The sequence below is a fragment of the Hypanus sabinus genome, chromosome 22 (genome assembly GCF_030144855.1).
Source record: "Hypanus sabinus isolate sHypSab1 chromosome 22, sHypSab1.hap1, whole genome shotgun sequence".
In the NCBI taxonomy this organism is placed as follows: Eukaryota; Metazoa; Chordata; class Chondrichthyes; order Myliobatiformes; family Dasyatidae; genus Hypanus; species Hypanus sabinus.
In genome coordinates this window covers 19,146,119-19,171,283 of record NC_082727.1, presented here as the reverse complement: position 1 = coordinate 19,171,283, position 25,165 = coordinate 19,146,119, and the positions used below count along the sequence as shown (strand labels likewise).

General features: G+C 46.4%; 1 protein-coding gene across 1 annotated transcript in view; it reads left to right on the top strand.

The window, feature by feature from the left end:
- Positions 1 to 20,966, top strand: part of LOC132379736 (fibroblast growth factor 8-like) — a 23,177-nt gene extending 2,211 nt beyond the window's left edge. Inside the window, exons 4-5 of the mRNA XM_059948022.1 lie at positions 17,848 to 17,954; positions 20,685 to 20,966. Coding sequence (XP_059804005.1) covers positions 17,848 to 17,954; positions 20,685 to 20,966 — 389 coding nt within the window. The remainder of the gene's footprint in view (positions 1 to 17,847; positions 17,955 to 20,684) is intronic.
- The last annotated feature ends 4,199 nt before the right edge of the window (positions 20,967 to 25,165 follow it).

The following is a 25,165-nucleotide window of genomic DNA, read 5'->3' as shown; positions in this document are numbered from 1 at the left end:
TTTACTTGCCTGCCTCTAAACTTGCCCCCGTCTCTCCACCGTCAACATTCCCTACCGCCACCCCCCACCTCCTGTGAGCGCTCTCAGCAGTCGCTAAATCAATACCAAAGCCCTTCACTGCCGAACGGGTCGATTGATTACACCCCTCCCCCGAATTAATGGCCGTCTTGTGGATTCATTTAATTAAAAGGAACGGTTCGCTCCGCCCGCTCCGGCCGAATTAATCAGCCTTTCTCATCGATCCTGGTCATGGCGCTGGGATGGGATGATTAGGTGTGTGCTTTTGGCTCGAGTGTTTGGTGGCGCATCAGAACACCGGGATACGGAGCAGGAAACGGCCATTCGGCCACTAGCACGTTCCCCCCTTTAAGAGCACAATGACTGTTCTGATCTCCACTCACCTGCGCGTTTCCGGCCAAAACATTGTCCATTGCCCTCCATAGATGCTGCCTGACTGGCTAAGTTCCCCCGACATTTGCATCATCTGCAGAATACCTTGTGTTTAATACTTGCCTGTTGCCCCAGCACCCGGCTCCGGAGTGCCTACTCTAAATAACCTCTCCAGCTAGAGGGTGCTTTACCTCCGAAAGACCTCCGTCCGATAAAGGTTTAGAAGTTTGTGGGTTTAGCCGTTAACATCAGAGCGCCAGCTGTACGACCGGGTCTCGGTTCCTGGCACTGTCTGTGAGAAGTTGGTACATTCTCCCCACGCCCGCTTGGGTTTCCTTCACAATGCAAAGCTGTACTGGTTAGGGTTGGTAAGGTGGGGACCCCTTGCGGGCTACCCCCAGCACAATCCTCGCTGATTTAATTTGACAAGAATGGCACATTTCACGGTCTGGTTCAATGTACATGTGACGAGTTAAGCTAATTGGACTAGTTGGAATCAGTTGGAGGGGCCCGCTTCCCTGATTCTAAATGGGTGAGGCCTAACCCCCACGCAACCCCTCGGCGTTGTCGATTCCTCGGGCGCATGGGGCGTTCGTGCCTGGTCGGGTTCTGTCAGTTGGCTTTGGTGGCTAGTACGGTTGAGTAATGGCAGTGAGAGGTGGTGATCAGGAGATGCCGCCATTAGAGTCTCGGTGAGTTCTGGCTTTTCCTCGAGACCAAACAGACCCCGGCCGGGACAGTCAGAAAGTTTGAGTGGAGCGAGCTGCAGGTGCCGGCCGATTTCGGAGTGCGGGGAGAATGTGAGGTATGGCTTAAAGTTGGGAAATAGAGAGTCACTGATTTATATGATGCAACCTGTATAACAAAACTAACTCAAATTTTAATCTACATGCATAGTTTACTTTCATAATCTATCTTCCCTTTCCTCAGAATCGGGTTTAATATTACTGACATATGTCATAAAACTTGTTGTTTTGTAACAGCAGTACATTATAATGAAATACTATAACTACAATAAAAAGTATATATATTTCTTATTGTAAGTTATAGTTTTAATGTTATATATATGTGTGTGTGTGTGTGTGTGTGTGTGTGTGTGTGTGTGTGTATATATAATGTGTATTTGTATGTGTGTGTATATAGTGCTGGAAAAAGAGAAAGAAGCACTGTGGTACTGTTTATGATTTCATTGACCATTCAGCATTCTGACAGTGGAGGGGTTGCTTAGAACTTTTGTAGTTGTTTAAAGTTCTCCCAGTACAGACCAATATAGATTATTAGCATAAGATGACTCATGAGATGTTTAAGAAATGGTTTCTAGATCAGAATGTTGAAGAGCGAAGCTACCGCTGTTCATTACTAGGGGAGAGGCAGAACATGGAACATAAATCATTCGAGTACTGTCACACTCTTCAATCTACAATGTTGTGCTGGCCACAGAGCAGTCCTCATTCTCTCCAGGCTCTAGCTCGCTCAGCCTGTCCTCGTTAGACATGCTCTCTAATCCAGGCAGCATCCAACATGGGCTGAGTGAGCAGAGGCATTTCTCTTCTATACTATGTGAAATTTTCTAGTAAGATTAAAAGGGCTTTATTGTAATTTTAGATCTACAAAAGAGAAACTCTGAATGCATGAAACATCGAGTATCTGAAGTTATAAGTTATGATGGAAACTCAGCAATGGATATCGCTGAGTTTTAAATCCAAACTCTGTGATGTTACCAAAAAGACCAGTAAGCCTGAAGATAGGGAAAATATCAGACGTCAGCAAAGGATGACCAGTACATTGAGTCGAAGTGGGAAAATAGAATAAGAGTAATCTATCAAAAAAATTAGAAACACCTGTAAAAACCTCGATATTAGCTTTATTTGTCTGAAGCATACAATGAAATGCATTGCTTTGTGCCAACACAGTCCAAGGATGGGCTGGGGGGCAACCAGCAAATGTGGCCACACTTCCAGCACCAACATAGCATGCCCACAGCTTACTAACCCTATCCCGGATGTCTTAGGAATGTGGGAGGAAACCAGAGCACCAGGAGGAAACCCACATGGTCATGGGGAGAAATGCAAACTCCTTACAGACTGGTGGGATCCAAAGCCCAGTGTGTGATTGCTGGCACTGTAGAATGATTGCTCCAATCACTGTAATACTGACCCAGGGGTTGAAAAGTTAATGCATGCCCTTACAGACAGGAGAAAGTATACATGGGAATAAAGAAATGATGAATGAATTAAAAACTTATTTTGCATTAGCCTGCAACAAAGCTAAACAGGAAATGTCCCCAAAACAGTAGTAAATAGATCTAGAGTAAATGAGAAACAGAATGAAATGAGCACTAATTAAATAGAAATGTTGGAGTAATTAATGGAAGTTAAGTCACTATTCCCATAGGTCCTAGTGAGGAACATCCTAAAGTTTGGAAGGAAGTGACCTTGTAACTAATGTATACATTGTCACTTTGCAATATTCCAGAGATTAAGAAAGGTGGCAAATGTAACCCGTCTCTGTAGGAGAAGAGGAGGGATTAACTGGAGATTTGTAGTCAGTTACTGAACACACGAGGGGCAGTTTGGTAGTGTAGAGCCCAGCATAACGTTGTAACAGTGCCAACAATCTGAGCTCGAGTTCTGCCACTATCTGTAAGGAGTTTGTGACCATTAAAGATTCCTCCAGGTGCTCGGGTAACCTCCCACGTACGGGTTAGGGTTAGTCAGTTGTGGGCATGCTATGTCAGCGCCTGAAGCATGGCAGCACTTGTGGGCAGCCCCCAGCACACCCTTGGACTGTGCTGGTTGCTAACGCAGACAATGCATTTCACTGTATGTTTTCAAGTTCCGATGTACAGGTGACAAATTAAAGCAGTATTTATGGAAGGGTGGCAGTTCATGTGAAATTCAGAGGACTGGACAATCAACACTAGTTTGTTATCACTTACAGCAGTTTGTAGATAGTTTAGCTAGTTTTCTAACTAGCTAAATAGATCCAGTTGATATATTTGGAATTTCAGGCAACATTCGGAAACATGAGGTTATCAGACAGTCAGAACGTGTAGATTGGGGTAACCTGCTGGCAAGGGTGGAGAGTTGATTACTGAGCTCAGTCTTTGTTTATGTAGAGTTTTTCACAAATTATATTGTATTTCTTTATTTTCCTGTGAACGCCTGCAAAAAATGAGTCTCAGGATAGTACATGGTGACATATACGTACTTTGATCCTAAATCTACTTCGACGTTTTTGACTTCTGAAGAGCAAAACAAGTGTTAGAGTCATGAGGCTGTCTTTGGATTAGGAGAGTGGGACTGTAGGGAACCACAAAGATCAGACCTGTGGCCCCAGATACAATGAAGGCCAATATCAGTGTTCTGGATGAGGGCACCATGTGCCACCACGGTGTTGTACCATTTGTGGGCTTGTGTAAATACCTAACACTTAACCTGCTCATCCAGATCAATGCTAAGTAATTATTAATAACGGCAGCCTCCGACTTGATCGCTGGGACACCATTCTGTTCACAGCTTCCCACCCCCGAGATAATCTGGCTATCCCAGCTCTCTGAACGTGGACCCATTCTATTCTGTCAGAGGCAGCATGGTAGCGTAGTGGTCAGTAAAATACTTTACATCAGTTGTGGAATCAGGTTCAATTCCTGCCTCTGCCTGTAAGGAGTTTGTATGTTCTCCCAGAGACAACTTGGATTCCTCCGGATGTGCCGGCTTCCTCTCACATTCCAAAGTCCTATGATTTAGGGTTAGTGAGTTGTGGGCATCTCCTGTCGGTGTCGGAGTTATGATGATGCTTGCTGGCTGCCCCCAGCACATTCTTGACACAAACGGGGCATCTCACTGTACGTTTCGATATGCTGGTGTACGTGTGATAAATAAAACTCACCTTTAACTTTATTTTGTCTCTCATCCCAGAGAGAGAAAAAAAGAGCCATCGGTGCACCTGTTTCAAGGCAAATAGGTCCTTCTTCAGGTACAGTCATCAGAACAGTAGCAGAGTATTCCAGGTGTGAGCTCACCAAAGCACCATGTAATTACAGCAAGGCTCCTTTACTGATGTCTTCCAACCCCCTTGTTATAGAGGCTAACATACCATTTGCTTTCTTAATTGCTTTCAGCAGCTGCACGTTAAGGTTTTGTGATCCTTGTCCAAGAGCACCTACATCCTCTAAAATAACAATACTTAGTGGTCTTTACTTAATTTTTTCTCTTCTTCATACCAACATAAATAATTGTTCACTTCCTCCTCAGCCAATCATTTCCTTGGTCTACACACCCACTACTTTTCATCTGCACTCGTCCCATTCCTGGGCTCACTGCTTGGATCCTGCTCATTGTGGTCCGATCAACGAGCCCTGGAATGGTTACAGCCCTCAACTCTCTGGAAGAGACGCCAACCTCACAACTACTACGGCTTCAAAAGTTCAGGATGAGTTTATTATCAAAGCACATGCATGTCACCGTATACATCTTGATATTCACCTTCTTGTGGGCATACCCCAATACGTCCAAGAACGGTAACGGATTCAGTGAAAGACCACACCCAACAGGGTGGACAAACAGCCAGTGTGCAAAAGGCAACCAACGGTGCAAATACAAAAGAAAAAAATAAATAATAGTAATAAACATATAAGCAATCAATATCAAGAACATGCGATGAAGTGTTGTTGAAAGTGAGTCCATTGTGGGAACAGTTCAGTGATGGGGCGGGTAAAGTTGAGTGAGGTTATCCCCACTGGTTCAAGAGCCTGACAGATGAGGGGTGCTAACGGTTCCTGAACTTGGTGGTGTAAGTTCTGAGGCTCCTGTTTCGTGTTCCTGATGGCAACAGCGAGAGGAGAGCACGACCTGATAATGGATGCTGATATCTTGTGACAGCACTCCGTGGCTAGGGCTTTACCCGTGATGGACTGCACCGAATGCACTATCTTCTGTAGGATTTGCCATTTAAGGGGGTTGGTGTTTCCATGCCAGGCGGTGATGCAATCAGTCAAAATGCTCTCCACCACACATCTGTAGAAGATTTTCAAAGTTTTAGATGCTTTGCAAACTTCTCGGGAAGTGGAGGAAGGGTAGTTTGGGACATGCTATGTTGGCATGGCTGCTGGTAGCGTAGCATTAACACAATCGCTTTACAGGGCCAGAGATCACCGAGTGGGGTTCAATTCCTGCCGCTGCTTATAAGAAATTTGTACATTCTCCCCACGATCACATGGATTTCCTCCCGTTTGTTCCCACTTTCCAAAGTCATACGGGTTAGCTTTAGAGAGTTGGGGGCACAGTGACACTTGCAGGTGGCTCTGCACAATCCTAGCTAATTTAGTCTGATTCAAACGACACATTGCACCGTACATTTCAATGTTTTGCCGTACATGTGACAAATAAAGCTAATCTTTAACCAGACGCATGGTGTCACTTGAGGACTGTTCCTAGAACATCCCCAGACAGTGTTGGTGATTGACACAAAAATGACGCATTTCGATATTTTTCAATTTACATGTGACAAATAAAGCTAATCTTTTTTTAAATCTGTAGTTCTCTGCGCTAAATGCAGAATAGGAGATGAAGGGAAGTTTATATAAACATGAGTGGCTAGTTACTGGTGGTGGTGGCATCCGTTGGTCTCGAGAGACCGTGGATCTGCGCCTGGAGTTTCCAGGACGCAGGCCTGGGCAGGGTTGTATGGGAGACCGGCAGTTGCCCAAGCTCCACGCCACCGACGTTGTCCAAGGGAAGGGCACTAGGACCCATGTTGGCACCGGTGACGTCGCAGAGCGATGTGTTGTTAAGTGCCTTGCTCAAGGACACAAACACGCCGCCTCAGCTGAGGCTCGAACCAGTGACCTTCAGGTTACTAGTCTGATGCCTTGCCCACTAGGCCACGCGCCAACGTTTTATTTTAAGCAGGTATGAAACTGGAAGGTACTTTCTGTAAAGTTGAATATCTGGAGACAGTTTAAAGCCGCCATGTTTGCGTGAGTGTACGGGCCAGAATCTGAGAGCACTTGCTGCTTAGCAGGAGACCAATCAGCCCATTGAGTCTGCACCGGCATGATTTAACATGCACGTGCTTAGGTTCATTGCTGATCCCTCGCTGGTCTGAGTCAGTAGTACCAGGCCTCCTTCAGAGAGTCAGCAAGTCAGACAGTATCGATGGAAAGGAATAAACAGTCAACCTTTTGGGCTGAGACCCTTCACTAGTCTTGGTCCAAAATGTCAAATGCTTGTGCCCCTCCACAGATGCTGCCTGATCTGTTGAGTTCCTCCAGCATTTTGTGCCTGATTCTCAAGATTTCTGGAATCTCTTGTGTTTGGGACTGGTGTCACATGTAGGATATACAAGGCTGGGATTTTCCTCCTTAAGGCCAATTGGTGAGGTAACTGGGACTGTAACATCAGTTCAGCAGTTTCTTGAGCATTTCCTAGTTTGACTCTGCAGTTTGCATTTATTGAATGGCCCTGGTGGGATTTGAACTCATTTTCTCTGGATTACTGGTCAGAGCGATCAATTCCACATGCTGAATATTCATGTTGAGACTGAGGTTAGAGAGCTGGGGAGGATGAGAGGTGACTTGATAGGGGTGTATATGATTATCAGCGGCATAAAGAGAGTGGACTTTTCCCCAGGTGTGGGAAATGGCTAATACAAGAGGGCATAATTTTAAGCTGTTTGGAAGACAGTATGAGGGGGTCCCAGAGGTGGAGCATAAGAAATAAGGAGTAGGCCAGCTGGCCCATCGAACCTTCTCCACTATTCAATAAGATCATGGCTGATCTGACCATGGACTCATCTCCACCTACCTGCCTTAATTCCCCTACAATGCAAAAATCTATTCAACCTTGTCTTAAATATATTTACTGAGGTTGCCTCCACTGCTTCATCGGGCAGAGAATTCCACAGATTCACTACTCTCTGGGAAAAGCAGTTCCTCCTCATCTCCGTCCCAAATCTACTCCCCCGAATCTTGAGACTATCCCCCCTAATTCTAGCCTCACCTACCAGTGGAAACAGCTTTCTTGTCTCTATCCTATCTATCCCTTTCATAATTTTACATTTCTTTATAAGATTCTGAATTCCAGCAAGTTTCTTTTTACACAGAGAGAGCTGGGTGGTAGAAGTAAGTCTCCAAGAGTCTCTTAGATAGATACATGGGCAATAGAAAATGGGGCCTTTAAGAGCCTCTTAGATAGATACATGGGCAATAGAAAATGGGGTCTTTAAGAGCCTCTTAGATAGGTACACGGGCAATAGAAAATGGGGCCTTTAAGAGTCTCTTAGATAGATACATGGGCAATAGAAAATGGGACCTTTAAGAGCCTCTTAGATAGGTACACGGGCAATAGAAAATGGGGCCTTTAAGAGGCTCTCAGATAGGTACATAAATGATAGAAAATGGAAAGCTATGCAGGAGGGAAGCGTTAGATTCATCTTGGAGTAGGTTAAAATGTCGGTACAGCATTGTGGACTGAAGGGCCTGTACTGTGCTGTATTGTTCTATCTTCCATGTTCTTTAATATCAGGTAATGACACAAGCCAGCAGACAGTGGAATGCAGAATTCCCATTTCCCTACACAATAACTCTACAGGTGCAGAGTTGTTGAAATCAGGGTGAAAAGGGGAGGGGGTAACTACAATGCACAATACTAAGGCTACAGTGCAAATGAAAGCTAAATTCTGCTGTTACTACATCTGACAAGTGGGAGTCATTTAAAAGTTTGGCTTTGTCGCACGTACGTTGAATTGTTAGAAACAATCCCATCTTATGGAGAGAGGCAAGGGAGGAGACTCCTTGGGCCTTGACCGGGACATTTGGATTCTCTTTAGCCACAGGTAAGGTCCCAGAGGACTGGAGAATAGCTGATGTGAGGGCAATAGAGACAACACAGGGTAGTATTTAAGTATAAGTTTTGTTATATTTGTCACTTGTACATTGAAAGGCCAGTTTATACAGTGAAGTATTTACTGCATCGACGACCAACACAGTCCGAAGATGTACTGAAGACAGCCCACAAAGCCGCCATACTTCCAATGCCAGGGTAGCATGCCCACAACTCACTAACCCTACCCCATTCTCTGGCTTCCTCCCACGCCCCAAAGAGTGTGGGAGGGAACGGAAGCACCCGGAGGAAACAAACGGGGTCACGGGAATAACGTAGAAACTCCTCACAAACAGTGACAGGAATTGAACCACAGCCTCTGGCATAATAAAGCACTACGCTGACTGCTACACCACAATCAGCAGTACGAAAACTTGTGGCGAAGCTCGGTAGGGGTACGTCTGAAAAAAAGCCTAGACATGAGGGACGGTCAGCATCTTTGTGGGCGGAGACTGTGTCTCACAAGTGATTGAGTTTTCTGAGGAAGTGACAAAGAAGATGGATGAGGGTAGGACAGAGGACATTGCCTACTGATAGTGGACTTCAGTGAAGCATTCAACAAGGCCCATTGTGGTAGGTTGGTCCGAAAGGTTGAGATGCATGGGATCCATGGAGACCTGGTAGATGGGATTCACAATTGCTTTGGTCACAGAACGGAGAGAGTAGCAGTGGAGGGGTGTTATTCTGACTGGAGCTCCGTGACCAGTGGTGTTGCACAGGTGTAGTTTCTAGAGGACATGAAAACTGGCAGAGTTGTGGACGTGAGGAAGGTTATTGAAGAAGACAGCAGGGGATAGATCAGTTGGAAACCTGGGTGGAGAAGTGGCAGATGGACATCAATCCAGACAATTGTGAGGCTTTGCACTTCGTGAGGTCATGTATAAGAGGAAAGTATGCAGTGAATGGCAGGACCCCGAGGAGTGTTAATGTGCAAAGGGATCGTAAGGGGTAAGTCCATAGATGCCAGATAGGGATGACGCAAATGCACTCAATGGCCGCTTTATTGGCTACCTCCTTACCTAGTAAACTGGCCACTGAGTGTATGTTTCTGGTCTTCTGCTGCTGCAGCCCATCCACTTCGAGGTTTGACAGGTTGTGCATTCAGAGACGTTTTTTTGCCCCTGTGGTTCTTTGAGTTACTTTCGCCTTCCTCTCAGCTTGAACCCATCTGGCCATTCTCCTCGGACCTCTCCCGTTAACGAGACGTGTTCGCCCGCTGAACTGCTGCTCGCTGGATGCTTGTTTTTTTTTGTTTTTCACACCGTCCTCTGTAAACTCTTGAGTCCGTTGTGCGTGAAAATCCCAGGAGATCGGCAGTTTTGGAGATACTCGAACCACCCTGTCTGGCACCAACAATCCACGGTCAAAGTCACTGAGATCTAATTTTTTTCCCCTCGCAAGAGAAAATCTGCAGATGCTGGAGTTCCGAGCAACACTCACAAACTGCTGGAGGAACTCAGCAGGCCAGGCAGCATCTATGGGAAAAAGCACAGCTAACGTTTTGGGCTTTTTTTCCATAGACGCTGCCTGACCGGTGGAGCTCATGAGTGTTGCTCATTTCTTCCCTATTCTGGTGTCTGGTCTGAACAACAACAGAAGCTCTTGACTGTGTCTGCTTGCTCTTATGCATGGAGTTGTTACCACGTTAACGAGCAGGTGTACAGATGGAGCTAATAAAATGGCCACTGGTGTAGAAATCACAAATAGTAAATTGGATTCTGAGTCTTTTACGTCTGTATTTAAATATTACTGCACGTTCCCAGCTTGGCTGCTCCACGCCTTCTGTTGCTCGTGCGTCCCGATTCAGCGAGTGGTTCTTCATGATCGTGACTCAACTTTTCAGCTTTCTCTTTCGATCCCCCTCCTCGTCCACCACTCTTTCTCTGTCTGAAGTCTCTACCGACTCCATAATTTTCCGAAGTTTCGCTGCTCTTTTGCCGCGTGAGCATCTCATAACTGGCGGCCAAGACCTCAGCCGCCAAGCGTGGCATGGCGGCATAGTGGTTAGCGCCACGCCTTACAGCACCGTGTGGTGCCCAGAACCTACTAACCCTAACCCGTGCGCCTTTGGAACGTGGGAGGTTGCCAGGTCAGGGTTCAATTCCTGCCGCTGTCTGTACGCTCTCCCTGTGATTGAGTGGGTTTCCTCCAGTTTCCAAAGATGCACGAGTCAGCGTTACTAAGTCCTGGGCAGTGTATCTAGGCAAAGCAACATGAGTGGGCTTCCCCAGCAATCCTTGGACTGTGTCGGTCATTGACTAACACAATACATTTCACTGTACTTTTCAATGCACATTGACAAATAAAGCTGATCTCCAGGACTATGCTGATTTAATATTATTGCCCCTACATCTGCCCAGAAGTCCTGTACAGATTGCAAAGGGCTTACCAACACTGTTAGGAGGCATTCCTGAAGGCATTTACCAATCCAGTGCAACAAGCACCTTTGGCCCCATCAATATTCGTAGAAAATGCAGAGAAAATCAGATTTTTCTCCTGGGTGTGAATCAGAGTGTTGGGCTGTAGTTGGGGGAAAGGAGGTTGGGAGGGGGGCTCAAGAGTAGTGGTGACCATCCACCTTCCCCTGGGCTACGTGTTCAGGGATACAGATCTCCAGCTGACAGCCATACAGGGAGCAGAACTGATAAAACCTGCACGAGGATGAGAGGCAACCCCTAACTATGGAGGTTCTGCAATTATGTTCCCGGTGGTGATGGAAGTGATCCTCCATACAGGCAATGTTGGGGGTGGTCTTTGATACAGGCAGTATCAGGTGTAGTCCTCGATACAGGTGATCATCGATGCAGGCAGTGCTAGAGGAGGTGACCCTTCATACAGAATGTGTTGGTGTGGTCCTCAGTATAGACAGTGCAATCGGTGATCCTCTATACTGCTGGTGGTGGAGTGATCCCTGATAAACCAGACCTACAGTGTTTCTTCCATACACACAGTAACTTCTCAATCTGAGATTCCTTTCTTCGATTACATACTGCAGGGGAGGACAACCCTCCTACATGTCAAAGAGTCGATATCCTGGATATGAAAGCAGTCTTCTCATCTCATCCTCCTCCACCCTCCCATCGCAACTATTTCACCCCCCCCCCTCCACTCACCAACCTGGTTCCTCAACCTCTCCACAGTGCGATGCTCTATTGCCTGCCAGTCCCTCTCACCACTTTATACGGGCCATTTCCCCTCTGCGTCCTCAGCCCTGATGAAAGGTCTTGACCTGAAACATCGACTATCCCTCTGCCTGCACAGATGCTGGCTGACCCGCAGAACTTTTCCCGCACACTCTTGTTTCATTCCAGATCACAGGGTCTGCATTACGTTGCAGCTCCGGGCTGCCCCTCCTGGAAGGAGTAATCCTCAGGAGGGTGGTGCTGTGGTGAGGCAGAGAGGTGTAACTTGCCAACCGATAGAAGGTGGGAATTGTCCATTTTTATCAAAACGATTCAGTCCAGAAGAAAAAAACTGTAAGCTGATACAAACGGGGACGCTGTGGAAGCGTAGCGATTAGTGCTGCGCTATTACGGCTCGGAACGTTGGAGTTCGGCGTTCCGTTCTGGCGCTGTCTGTAAGTTGTCCGTCCGCCCGCCCCGTGAGTGCATGGGTTTGCTCTGAGTGCTTCAGTTTCCTCCCACAGTCCAAAGACGTACCCACTAGCAGGTTAACTGGTCGTTGTAAATCGTCCTGTGATTAGGCTAGTGTTCAATAGGTGGGTCGCTGGGTGGTGCGTCCCTGGGGACGGAAGGGTCTGTTCTGCTCTTTATCTCTAACTAAACTAAAACAATGAAGCGGTTGACATCACACGGTGTGAGGTTATTAATAAACGATAGCAAACGTCAACACTAATTGTACATTTTCTAGGCACCTTTCCAGCAATCCTCCCCACAATGCCCAGTCAGTCAGCACCAGCGTTCAGTCAATCTCTCACTAAATGGGATAGTCATTGGGAGAGATTGTAGCAATATGTTGGAGTAATGTATCATTGAGTGGTCAGACATTATATTACTGGTCGGGATGGCGTCTTTGGTTGCGATTATTTTTTCAATGGACAGGATTCTGTGTCATTGGGTGGGGTGATATCATTTTGAAGTACAGAAGGGATGGCCAGGAACATTTTCCCAGGGTGGAAAAAGTTTAATAAAAGTTTGGATAGATTTTTGCATTGTAGGCGAATTAAGGGTTATGGGGGGAAAGGAAGGTAGGTAGAGATGAGTCCATAGTCAGATCAGCCATGATCTTATTGAACGATGAAGCAGTTCAGATGGTCTATTCCTGCTCCTCTCTCTTCTCTTCTTGTGTTCTAATATGAGGGGCTATAACCTTAAGGTGATGGGAGGAAAGTACAGGGGGGAGATGTCAGAGGTAGTTTTTTTCTTCACAGAGGTTGGTGGTAGTGCAGAAAGCCTTGCCAGGAGTGATGGTAGAGGCTGTTACATGAGAAACTCAGACAGGCGCACGGATGATGGAAAAATGGAGGACTATGTGAGAGGGAAGTGTTAGAGGAGGTTAAAAGATTGGCACAACATCAAGCTGTGAGACAGCATAAACAGATGGAATAAGGTAACTTTTGATGGGATAGCTGGAAACTTCCAATATCAGAAAATTCATACAAGCAGAACGATAAAAAATATTTCTTCACATATCTAACATTTTCTACTTTTGAATTCTTTTGCTATTTCTATTTTAGAGCAGTAATATTACACAGGCAGAGAAACTTAAGAGAAAAAATGTTTCAATGTTTGAAAATTTTTAGAAAGTGTAGGTCCATGGGGAGATGAGCCTAACTTGATAGCTCTTCTTACAAACAGCACTGACTACATAGAGCACAAGGCACTACTTTAAAATGAATCTAATCCTTCCTTTCTAGATAGCCCTCTATTTTCCTATCAACCGTACTTTCCACTTGCTCTATATCTCTAATCATCTGTCAAGTCACCTATCATTCTCCTTCACTCTAACTTGTTCAACCGATCCTCTCTAATCCAGGCAGCATCCTGGTGAATCCCCTCTGCACCCTCTCTAATCCAGGCAGCATCCTGGTAAATCTCCTCTGCACCCTCTCCAATCCAGGCAGCATCCTGGTAAATCTCCTCTGCACCCTCTCTAATCCAGGCAGCATCCTGGTAAATCTCCTCTGCACCCTCTCTAATCCAGGCAGCATCCTGGTGAATCTCCTCTGCACCCTCTCCAATCCAGGCAGCATCCTGGTAAATCTCCTCTGCACCCTCTCTAATCCAGGCAGCATCCTGGTGAATCTCCTCTGCACCCTCTCCAATCCAGGCAGCATCCTGGTAAATCTCCTCTGCACCATCTCTAATCCAGGCAGCATCCTGGTAAATCTCCTCTGCACCCTCTCTAATCCAGGCAGCATCCTGGTAAATCTCCTCTGCACCATCTCTAATCCAGGCAGCATCCTGGTAAATCTCCTCTGCACCCTCTCCAATCCAGACAGCATCCTGGTGAATCTCCTCTGCACCCTCTCTAATCCAGGCAGCATCCTGGTAAATCTCCTCTGCACCATCTCTAATCCAGGCAGCATCCTGGTAAATCTCCTCTGCACCCTCTCCAATCCAGACAGCATCCTGGTGAATCTCCTCTGCACCCTCTCTAATCCAGGCAGCATCCTGGTAAATCTCCTCTGCACTATCTCTAATCCAGGCAGCATCCTGGTGAATCTCCTCTGCACCCTCTCTAATCCAGGCAGCATCCTGGTGAATCTCCTCTGCACCCTCTCTAATCCAGGCAGCATCCTGGTAAATCTCCTCTGCACCATCTCTAATCCAGGCAGCATCCTGGTAAATCTCCTCTGCACCCTCTCTAATCCAGGCAGCATCCTGGTAAATCTCCTCTGCACCCTCTCTAATCCAGGCAGCATCCTGGTAAATCTCCTCTGCACCATCTCTAATCCAGGCAGCATCCTGGTAAATCTCCTCTGCACCCTCTCCAATCCAGACAGCATCCTGGTGAATCTCCTCTGCACCCTCTCTAATCCAGGCAGCATCCTGGTAAATCTCCTCTGCACCCTCTCTAATCCAGGCAGCATCCTGGTGAATCTCCTCTGCACCCTCTCCAATCCAGGCAGCATCCTGGTAAATCTCCTCTGCACCCTCTCTAATCCAGGCAGCATCCTGGTGAATCTCCTCTGCACCCTCTCCAATCCAGGCAGCATCCTGGTAAATCTCCTCTGCACCCTCTCTAATCCAGGCAGCATCCTGGTAAATCTCCTCTGCACCCTCTCTAATCCAGGCAGCATCCTGGTAAATCTCCTCTGCACCATCTCTAATCCAGGCAGCATCCTGGTAAATCTCCTCTGCACCCTCTCCAATCCAGACAGCATCCTGGTGAATCTCCTCTGCACCCTCTCTAATCCAGGCAGCATCCTGGTAAATCTCCTCTGCACCATCTCTAATCCAGGCAGCATCCTGGTAAATCTCCTCTGCACCCTCTCCAATCCAGACAGCATCCTGGTGAATCTCCTCTGCACCCTCTCTAATCCAGGCAGCATCCTGGTAAATCTCCTCTGCACTATCTCTAATCCAGGCAGCATCCTGGTGAATCTCCTCTGCACCCTCTCTAATCCAGGCAGCATCCTGGTGAATCTCCTCTGCACCCTCTCTAATCCAGGCAGCATCCTGGTAAATCTCCTCTGCACCATCTCTAATCCAGGCAGCATCCTGGTAAATCTCCTCTGCACCCTGTCTAATCCAGGCAGCATCCTGGTAAATCTCCTCTGCACCATCTCTAATCCAGGCAGCATCCTGGTAAATCTCCTCTGCACCCTCTCCAATCCAGACAGCATCCTGGTGAATCTCCTCTGCACCCTCTCTAATCCAGGCAGCATCCTGGTAAATCTCCTCTGCACCATCTCTAATCCAGGCAGCATCCTGGTAAATCTCCTCTGCACCCTCTCCAATCCAGACAGCATCCTGGTGAATCTCCTCTGCACCCTCTCTAAAGCTTCTACATATAAAACCAGGCATGTTAGAACTGGTGACGCAGCCTTTTGCTCTAATGCCCCACAAATCTGTATGTTCTTCCTGTGACACCATCCCCGCCCCCCGGGTTTCCTCTGGGTGCTCTGGTCTCCCCCCACATACTGTTAGGCTTAGTGAGCTGTGGGCATGCTATGTTGGCACCGGAAGCACAGGGACACTTTTGAGGGCTGAACTCAGCACGTCCTCGGAGTGCGTCGGTTGCCAGCACAAAACAATGCCTTTCACTGTATGTTTTGATGTTTCAATGTACGTGTAAGAAACAGAACTTATCTACCTATCTAAAATATATTGAGGACACATAGAGTAAGGTAGGGGACATGGTCGCCCCGCATACAACAGCCCCAAAAAAAGATCAGATATAGTGATGTTAATTGAGAGGTAAGTATTGGCTGCGACACCGAAATATGCTCCCTTGCAAATGGTAATACTGCATCTACCTAACAGGCCATAAACTGGGTTTGGGTTTAACCACGTTTGTGCAGAGACAGTACTTTCTGCAGTACAGCACTCCCTCAGAGCAGCACTGGCGCGTCAGCTAAGAAATGGGGACTCAGTCTCTTGAATGGAGAGTGGAAAATGCCCAGCTAGGGTGTGGCGAACTGGGGCGTTCACGTCAAGTCACCTTTCGTAGTCAAGTAGCTAAATGGAATTTAATGCAGACCAGTATGAGGAGGTTGGGAGGACCATCTGCACGGTGAGCGGTAGGGCATTGACGAATGCAACAGGACAGAGAGATCACCATTATTCCTTGAAAGTGGAAGATAGAGTTGCAAGGACACCTTCATAAATCAGAGTGCCGAGCACGGGACTGGGACGCTGAAGTTAATGCTCAGGCTAAATTTGGAATATTGTGTGCAGTTCTGGTCAGAATTACAATCAGGTTTATTATCACTGACATACGTTATGAAATTTGTTTTGCAGCACCAGTACAGTGCAAGAAAAGAAAATACTGTAAATTACATTCAGAAATATATATTTAAAAAATTAAATTAAACAGTGCAAACTGAGAGCAAAGATAACAAAGTAGTGTTGATGGGTTCATTGCCTGTTTAGAAATCTGATGGAAGAGGGGAAGAAGCTGTACCTAAAACATTGAGAGTGGGTCTTCAGGTTCCTGTACCTCCTCCCTGATGGTAGTATTGAGTAACGGGCACGTTCTGGGTGGAGAGGGTCCTTAGAGATGGATGCCAACTTCTTGAGGCATCACCTTTTGAAAGTGTCGTTAATGATGGGGAGGCCGTGATGGAGCTGGTTGTGTCTCTAGCTCTCAGCTGCTTCTCCTGACCCCGTACACTGGTACCTCCACACCAGACCGTGTTGTGACCAGTCAGAATGCTCGCATGGCACTTTTGCAAAAATTTGCTAGGTCTTTGGTCACACACTAAATCTCTTCAAACTCCTGAAGAAACATAACTGTAGGTGTGCCTTCTTTGTAATTGTATCAATATCTTGGGCCCAGGATAGATCTTCAGAGACGTTGACACCCAGGAACTTGAAGCTGCTCACTCTTTCTATTGCTAACCATTCAATAAGGTCCACTGTGTGTTTCTTTGATGTCTATTGCAATCCTCCAGTTACTTTATTGCAAAGGTCAGCTGTTGCTAATCAGAGGACAGAACTTCCCTGCTCTCAATATTAGCCTTTACATTTCCAACAACATTGGGGGGGATAATCCCAATGATCATCTAATCCACTTTTCTTCGGAATCAGCCCAGTGCTATCACTGCCCCAGGAGTGTGTGATAGACAGTGTGGAGGGAGATTCACTCTGTCTGACCCCGGGAGTGTGTGATAGACAGTGTGGAGGGAGATTCACTCTGTGTCTGACCCCGGGAGTGTGTGATAGACAGTGTGGAGGGAGATTCACTCTGTGTCTGACCCCGGGAGTGTGTGATAGACAGTGTGGAGGGAGATTCACTCTGTGTCTGACCCCGGGAGTGTGTGATAGACAGTGTGGAGGGAGATTCACTCTGTCTGACCCCGGGAGTGTGTGATAGACAGTGTGGAGGGAGATTCACTCTGTCTGACCCCAGAAGTGTGTGATAGACAGTGTGGAGGGAGATTCACTCTGTGTCTGACCCCGGGAGTGTGTGATAGACAGTGTGGAGGGAGATTCACTCTGTCTGACCCCAGAAGTGTGTGATAGACAGTGTGGAGGGAGATTCACTCTCTGTCTGACCCCGGGAGTGTTTGATAGGACGGTGAGGAGGGAGTTTCACTCTGTGTCTAATCTGTGTAGTCCATGCTATGTTTGAGGAAATACTGGAGCCTACCATTCCCTTTTCTGGAGGAACTTAACAGGTCAGGCAGCATCCAGGAAGAGGAATAAACAGTCTACGTTTTGGGCCAGGACCCTTCATCAGGACTGGAAAGGAAGGGGCTTCTTCATTGACTGTTCATTCCCCCATAAAAGCTGTCTGACCTGCTTAGTTCCTGTGGGATTTTATGTTTTTTGATCTGGATTTCCAGCATCTGCAGAATCTCTTGTGTTTACGATTCCCTTTTCCGGAAGTGTTTAAACAGAACAGAGTAACCTGCTCCCAGAGTCACTCTGTGCCTTTTTGCTTTCAGCTAAACTGATTGTTGAGACGGACACCTTTGGAAGCAGAGTGCGTATCAAGGGAGCTGAGTCGGGGTTCTACATCTGCATGAACAAACGGGGGAAGCTGATCGGAAAGGTAAGGGTTAACGTGAGAGCGGTGGCTTTGGAGAACGGGGATGGGAGACAGAGCGAGAAAGTGGACAAGTGGCAGAGAGCATGAAATAGAGAGAGATGGTTACCCGACACCAACTATCAGTGACGTGCGCAGGTGACATTTCAGCTCCTGATGCAGGATTTCAACCCAAAACTCGGACAATTCCTTCCCCCCCCCCCCACCCCACGTAGATGCTGCTCAACCTGTTGAGTTCTTCCAGCAGATTGCTTGCTGCTCAAGATCCCTGCATCTGCAGTTCCTGGTGCCTCCACCTGTTAGTTAGTAACAAAGTGCTCCCAGCTACTTCATGCAAGCTCATCCCAACACCTTTTGCCCAGATCAAAAAACAATCATCTCACCTTTTTTTAATCTCCCCAGCACCCCTGCCTTTCCTTCACTGTAAACCTTTCTCTGCCTCCACCTTCCCATTCTCTCGCATTCCACCTCAGCCTTTCTCCCTCTTCACCCCAATCCCTCCCTACCCCATGCTCTTACTCTGCTCCTGATTAACATAGAACACAGAACATTACAGCACAATGAGGTCCACTATGTTGTGCCAACCTTTTAATCAACTCCAAGATCAATCTAACACTTCCCTCCCACATAACCTTCCATTTTTCTATCATCCACGTGCCTATCTAAGAGTTCCATAAATGCCCCTAACTTATCTGCCTCTACAACCACCCCCTCTCTTGATATTTCCATGATACTTTCCTCAATCACATTAAATATGTCCCCTCAGATTAGTCACTTCCGCCCTGGGAAAAGTCTTTGGCTGTCCACTCTATCTATGCCTCTTATCATCTTGTACACTTCCATCAAGTCACCTCTCAATCTCCTTCACTCCAAACAGAAAAGCCCTAGTTTGCTCAACCTATCCTCATGAGACATGCTCTCTAATCCAAGCAACATTCCGGTGAACTTCCTCTGCACTCTCTGAAGCTTCCACATCCTTCCCATAATGAGGCGACCAGAACCGAACGCAACACTCCCAAGTGTGGTTTTATAGAGCAGCAACAATACCTCACAGCTCTTGAATTCTATTCCCCAAATAACGAAAGCCAGCACACCATACGAGTGGGGTAGGGAAAGGGGGGAATGTTGGGTGGGGCAAAGGCAATAAAATATGACATGGACAAAGTGAGCGAGGAAGGAGCAAAGAAGGTTAAGACTGGAGAGATAAAGAAGGAAACAGAAGAAAGTGAGATGCAGTTTTGGAGGAACTCAACAGGTCGGTCAGCATCAGAAGCATAAACGGTCAATGTTTTGGGCTGAGATCCTTCATCAGGACTCTGGGTGTGCATCTGAATCTGGTTTCTCCCCTGTCCCTGTTGGTCACAACACTCGATATCTGTTCCAAATGTACTTCCAGTCACTGTTCATTTGTGTTTCCTCTATTTTGGATTCTCCAGCTCTGCAGTCGTGAGGTGGGGCTTTTCTAACCCATCTGCCCCACCCCCACCCCCCCCCCCCCCCCCATGGCTGCTGCCTGACCTGTTGAGTAAGTTTAAAGGACGGCACAACATGATGGGCTGAGGGGCCTGTACCATGCAATACTGTTCTATGTTAAGTCCAATCACGATATTTCCGATGACTCAGAGTGCCCTGACTTATCAAGAACCTATCAACCTCTGCTTTAAATATACCCAATGACTTGGCCTCCACAGACATCTGTGGCAATGAATTCCACAAATTCAGTACCCTCTGGCTAAAGACATTTCTCCTCATCTCTGTGTTAAATGAATGTCCCTCTATTCTGAGGCTGTACCTTCTGGTCCTGGACTCCACTGCAATAGGAAATATCCTCAGCACATCCACTCTACCTAGGCCTCTCAATATTTGAGAGGTTTCAACGAAATTACCCCATATTCTTCTAAACACCAGCGGGTAAAGGCCCAGAGCCATACATTAACCCTTTCATTCATGGGAATTTTCTCTGGACCCTCTCCAATGCCAGCACATCTTTTCTTGGGTAAGGAGCCCAACTTTGTTCACAACACACCATGTGGTCTGACCAATGCCTTATAAAGCCTCAGCATGATGTCCTTGCTTTTATACTCTAGTTCTCTCGAAAAGAATGCTAACAATTGCATTTGCCTTCCTTACAACCAACTCAACCTACAAGTTAACCTTCAGGGAATCCTGCATGAGGTCTCCCAAGTCCCTCTGCATCTCTGAATTTTGAATTTTCTTCCCATTTAGAAAACAGTCTATGTCTGTTCCTTCTACCAAAGTACACAAGAATACACTTTCCTGCACGATATTCCATCTGCCACTTCTTTGTCCATTCTCCTAATCTGTCAAAGTCCTTTCGCAGAATCTACTTGCCGCTCCACTCATCTTCATATCATCTGCAAACTTGGCCACATCTTCATCCAAATCATTGTCATAGAACATGAAAAGAAGTGTTCTTTGACATTGAACACCACTAGCCACCAGCAGCCAACCAGAAAATGCCCCCTTTATTCCCACTCTTTGCCTCCTGCCAGTCAGCCAATCTTCTATGCATGCTAATACCTTTTCCGTATCCAGAGCCATCAAGCACTCCTTATACTTTAACCCTTTCATTCCCATCATTTCCCGAGAACCTCCTCTTGACACTCTCCAATGCCAGCCTTTCTTAGATAAGGGGTTCAAAACTGCTCGCAATACTCCGAGATGACACCTTGCTGTCGGCTAACATGCGGTCTACTATTCTGCTCCTTTATGCAGCGAAGCGGGAAGAGTAAAGATTGTGTCTTCACTGAGATTGTGCTGGAGAACAACTATACAGCCCTGCAGAACGCCAAGTACGAGGGCTGGTTCATGGGCTTCACCCGGAAAGGAAGACCCAGGAAAGGGTCGAAGACCAGGCAGCACCAGAGGGAGGTGCACTTCATGAAGAGGCTGCCCAAGGGGCATATGTCCACCGTGGACAATCACAGACACTTTGAGTTCATCAATTACCCTTTCTCCACCAGGACTAAACGCACCAGACACTCCAGGCCGCGATAGAAGCAGCCATCACCTCAGCAATAACCTCTCTCCAAAAACTAGCCCTGGTTTTTTACTGAATAAATAAATGAGAGGCTTTATTTTTCTACGCAACTCGAACCAATGTGACTAAAACCGCCTGAGATTTGGCGAGCAAATTCTGCAAGCCATGGATTTGGATGATAAAGGACTGAGGCACACACGGATTCTGAGAGAGGAGAGGAAATCCATGCAGACTCGAAGGAAACAGGCGAAGCTGCTTCACGCTCACCTGAGTTAGAACCGGCGTGTATGTATATAATGAGCTAGTTAGACATCGCGGGGGAAGGAGCAAAAGGCGGATTGCACAGTTTCTCTTTAAGCGCTGCTTTGGAAACTTGTTCACCTGAGGGTGCCATCCAGGAAAAAAAACGCCAAGGATTTACTAAAACACAGGTGCCTTCCACCTGGGAGCAGGATTAACTCTCACCCTGGATGCTGCTATCAGTCGATTACTGTCGAACTGTACTGACTGAATCTGAAAAGAGATCTGGTACAGCAAAGGATTATAACCTCACCACTGACTGTCTTTGTAATACTTTATTTGTTTGCTTTCACCTATTTTAGTAAAACACTGTATCATTGCCAAGAGATTGGCACAATTTTTATATTCACCTTTTGCAGAATTGTGTAAGATATTTTTTAATGGTGAGAATATTTATTTAATAATGGTATTAAATTTGTATTAGATTACAGAAAGTAATTGTGTGATGTCCACTGTAACAAAGGTTGGGCTAGGTGCCAGTGATAATTCCTGCATCTGTACAGTCAGCACAGAAGGACAAACTGGGGTGGTGGTGGGGGGGGGGGGGGGAGAGAGGGATGTAGAATGAAAAAGAGTAGCACGTACAAACACGCTGGAGGAACTCAGCAGGTTGGGCAGCATCTGTGGAAACGAGCAGTCAACATTTTGGGCCAACTGTCCTGACAAAGGGTCTCGGCCCGAAACGTTGACTGCTCCTTTCCAGGGATGCTGCCCGGCCTGCTGAGTTCCTCCAGCTTGTTTGTACGTGTTGATTTGACCACAGCATCTGCAGTATACCTTGTGTTTATGAAAAAGAGCAGAGTTTTTAAAAAAAAAGAGAACAAGAGAAATAGAAAGGAAGGAAGAGAGATAGATAGGAAAGGTGATTCATTCCATGTATCCAAAGCCTATTTTGCTGATACATTGACACCCATTATGGAGTCTTATTGCAATTGAATAACTTACTTTATTTTCACCTGTTTCCTTACTTGAGGGATTGTTACAATTACCATTTATTAATACATATGAAGAGTGAATTTATAATAAATGACAAAGAGGTATAGGAAAAGGCAGGTTTTTTAAGAGATACAGCACAATAACAGCCCAAATCATTCATGCAACCAGTTAACCTCCTAACCTGTACGTCTTTGGAATGCGGGAGGAAACTGGAGCACCCGGAGGAAACCCACACAGTCACAGGAAGAACATAAATCTCCTTACAGACCACTGTGGGAATTGAAAACAGGCTGCTATTAATGTGTATAAAGATAAATGTTATTATGCTCATGGGGTGGGTGGATAGATGGATAGGCAGACAGATGGAGTGAAACTGAGAGAACAGAGAATAGTTGCCTAATCTAGTTTAAAAAGTTGGGAATCTTTCTTTTCCCATTAGGAAAACCATGAGCATATTATACTCAGATTTATATTTCTAAATGAAGAGTGGAAATTTCCCATCAGGTGGTTGCAATTACTGGTAGAGAATTTGAAAGTCACAGCAACTCAGAATAAGGAGTGGAGTTAATTTGAATATAATGGTGACGTTGACAACAACAGCTGATCGGTGTTATCTATCCACTGCCAGGCTCTGTATAAACCCTACACTTTACAACACTGTTTGAGGTTGCTTCCTTTTTGTTGTTACCCATCTCGGACACTACAAAGGAATTTGTATGCTGCATTTTGAAACAACCTTCCATGAAATCTTGATACACCAAATACCTATTGAATTGAGCTGCTTTGTAATTAAGCTGAGGGCATTTGCAGAATGGAACATCGTCAGTGCTGGGTAGAGGGGAGAGTATCTAACCCATGCCTTTTCTTTACTGGAATATTTAACGGGACTGTGCAGGGGAAATTTTATACTGCCTCTGCTATCTTAACTTGGGAGTGATTGGTAGAGCAATGGAGGGAGAATATTATCAAATCCCTCTTGTCCTGGGAGTGTTTGCAAAGGGAGATTTACTCTACCAACCTATCTGAGTAGAGGTAGACATCATGCTGGAGTGCTTGGTTTCTCTTCATCTGTGCACGGTCATTACTCTAGAAGATTCTATCTGAGATGTGACATCGGGATTATCCGCGGGCATTCAGAGCCTGGCGCAAGTTACTGTACTGGTTTAGACAAGGGTGATGATTGGCATTTTAACAGTGTGGGCAGCACAGTTTAGAAAGACATTCATTAAAGATTAGCTGTATTTCAAGTTCAGTTTATTGCCATTTCGCATATGTCGCCAAATGAAAGGATGTTCCTTCAGACCAAGGTGCACAAGAAACCTATAATGCACACAAATAACATATTAAAGTGTTGGCGCGTGGCCTAGTGGGCAAGGCATCAGACTAGTAACCTGAAGGTCACTGGTTCGAGCCTCAGCTGAGGCAGCGTGTTGTGTCCTTGAGCAAGGCACTTAACAACACATTGCTCTGCGACGTCACCGGTGCCAAGCAACATGGTCCTAGTGCCCTTCCCTTGGACAACATCGGTGGCGTGGAGAGGGGAAGGCCTGCAGCTTGGGCCACTGCCGGTCTCCCTTACAACCCTGCCCAGGCCTGCGTCCTGGAAACTCCAGGCGCAGATCCACGGTCTCTAGAGACCGACGGATGCCACCACCATAACATACTAAAATAATATCACCACAAATAAATTAGCAAATTATATACAAGGTGAAAAGTGAACAGTATAACGCTACTGGCGCTTCATACGTGATGAGAGCATAAGATGAGATTTATGGGTGGTGGCAGGGAGTTCAGTTGTCTCACAGTCTGGGGGAAGAAGCTGTTTCTCATCCCAACAGTTCTTGTCCAAATGCTACAGTGCCTCCTGCCTGATGGGAGGGGGTCAAAGAGGTTGTTGGACAGTTGGGAGGGAACTGCTTATGCAGCACTCCTGGTAAATATCTCTAATGGCTGAAAGAGAGACCGTGACGATCCTCTCAGCAGTTCTTGCGATCCTTTGTAGGGACTTGTGGCCACGTGCTTTTCAATTCCCAAACCGGACAGTGACGCAGTCAGGACACTCTCCGAGGTGCCCCTTTAAAATAGGGGGGAGCCTCCCCATTTTACAGAATTTCAGATGATGCCAGGAGATGTATCAGCTAGCTGAGTTATGTCACAGCAACAACATTGCACTCAATGTCAGTAAGGCTAAAGAACTGATAGTGGACTTCAGAAAGGTTGAGACAAGGGAACACACACCAGTCCTCATAGAGGGATCAGAAATGGAGAGAGTGAGCAATTTCAAGTTCCTGGGTGTCAATATCTCTGAGGATCTATCCTAGCCCTAACATATCAATACAGCCACAAAGACGACAAGACAGTGGCTAATTTTATTAGGAGTTTCAGTAGATTTGGCACTCACAAATAAAGGAACTCGGCACAGATGTACTGTGGAGAGAACTCTAACTGGCTGCATCACCATGTGGGGGTGGGGGTATGGGCTACTACACAAGATCGAAATAGGCTGCAGAGTGTTGTAAAGATGGTCAGCTCCATCTTGGGTACTAGCCTCCATAGTATCCAAGACAGTTTCAAAGAGCGTCCATCATTAAGGACCCCTATCACCCAGGACATGCCCTCTTCTCATTGCTACCATTAGGGAGGAGATACAGGAGCATGAAGCCACACACTCAGTGATTCAGGAACTACCCCTCTGCCATCCGATTTCTTAACGGACATTACCATGAACACTACCTCGCCGAAATACCTTAGGAATGTGGGAGGAAACGGGAAAGCCCAGCACGGGGAGAACGTCCTTACAGACAGCAGCAGGAATTGAACTCCAATCTTCCAGCTGGTGCTGTTATAGTATAATGCTAACTGCTTGGCTATCTCATCATCCCTACAGTATCCAACTTCCCTAGCAATTGTCTTCACAGGAATGGCTCGAGCCTGCTCCCCTGAGCCTGGGCACTTAGCCAGCAAGGAACGTACAAACACA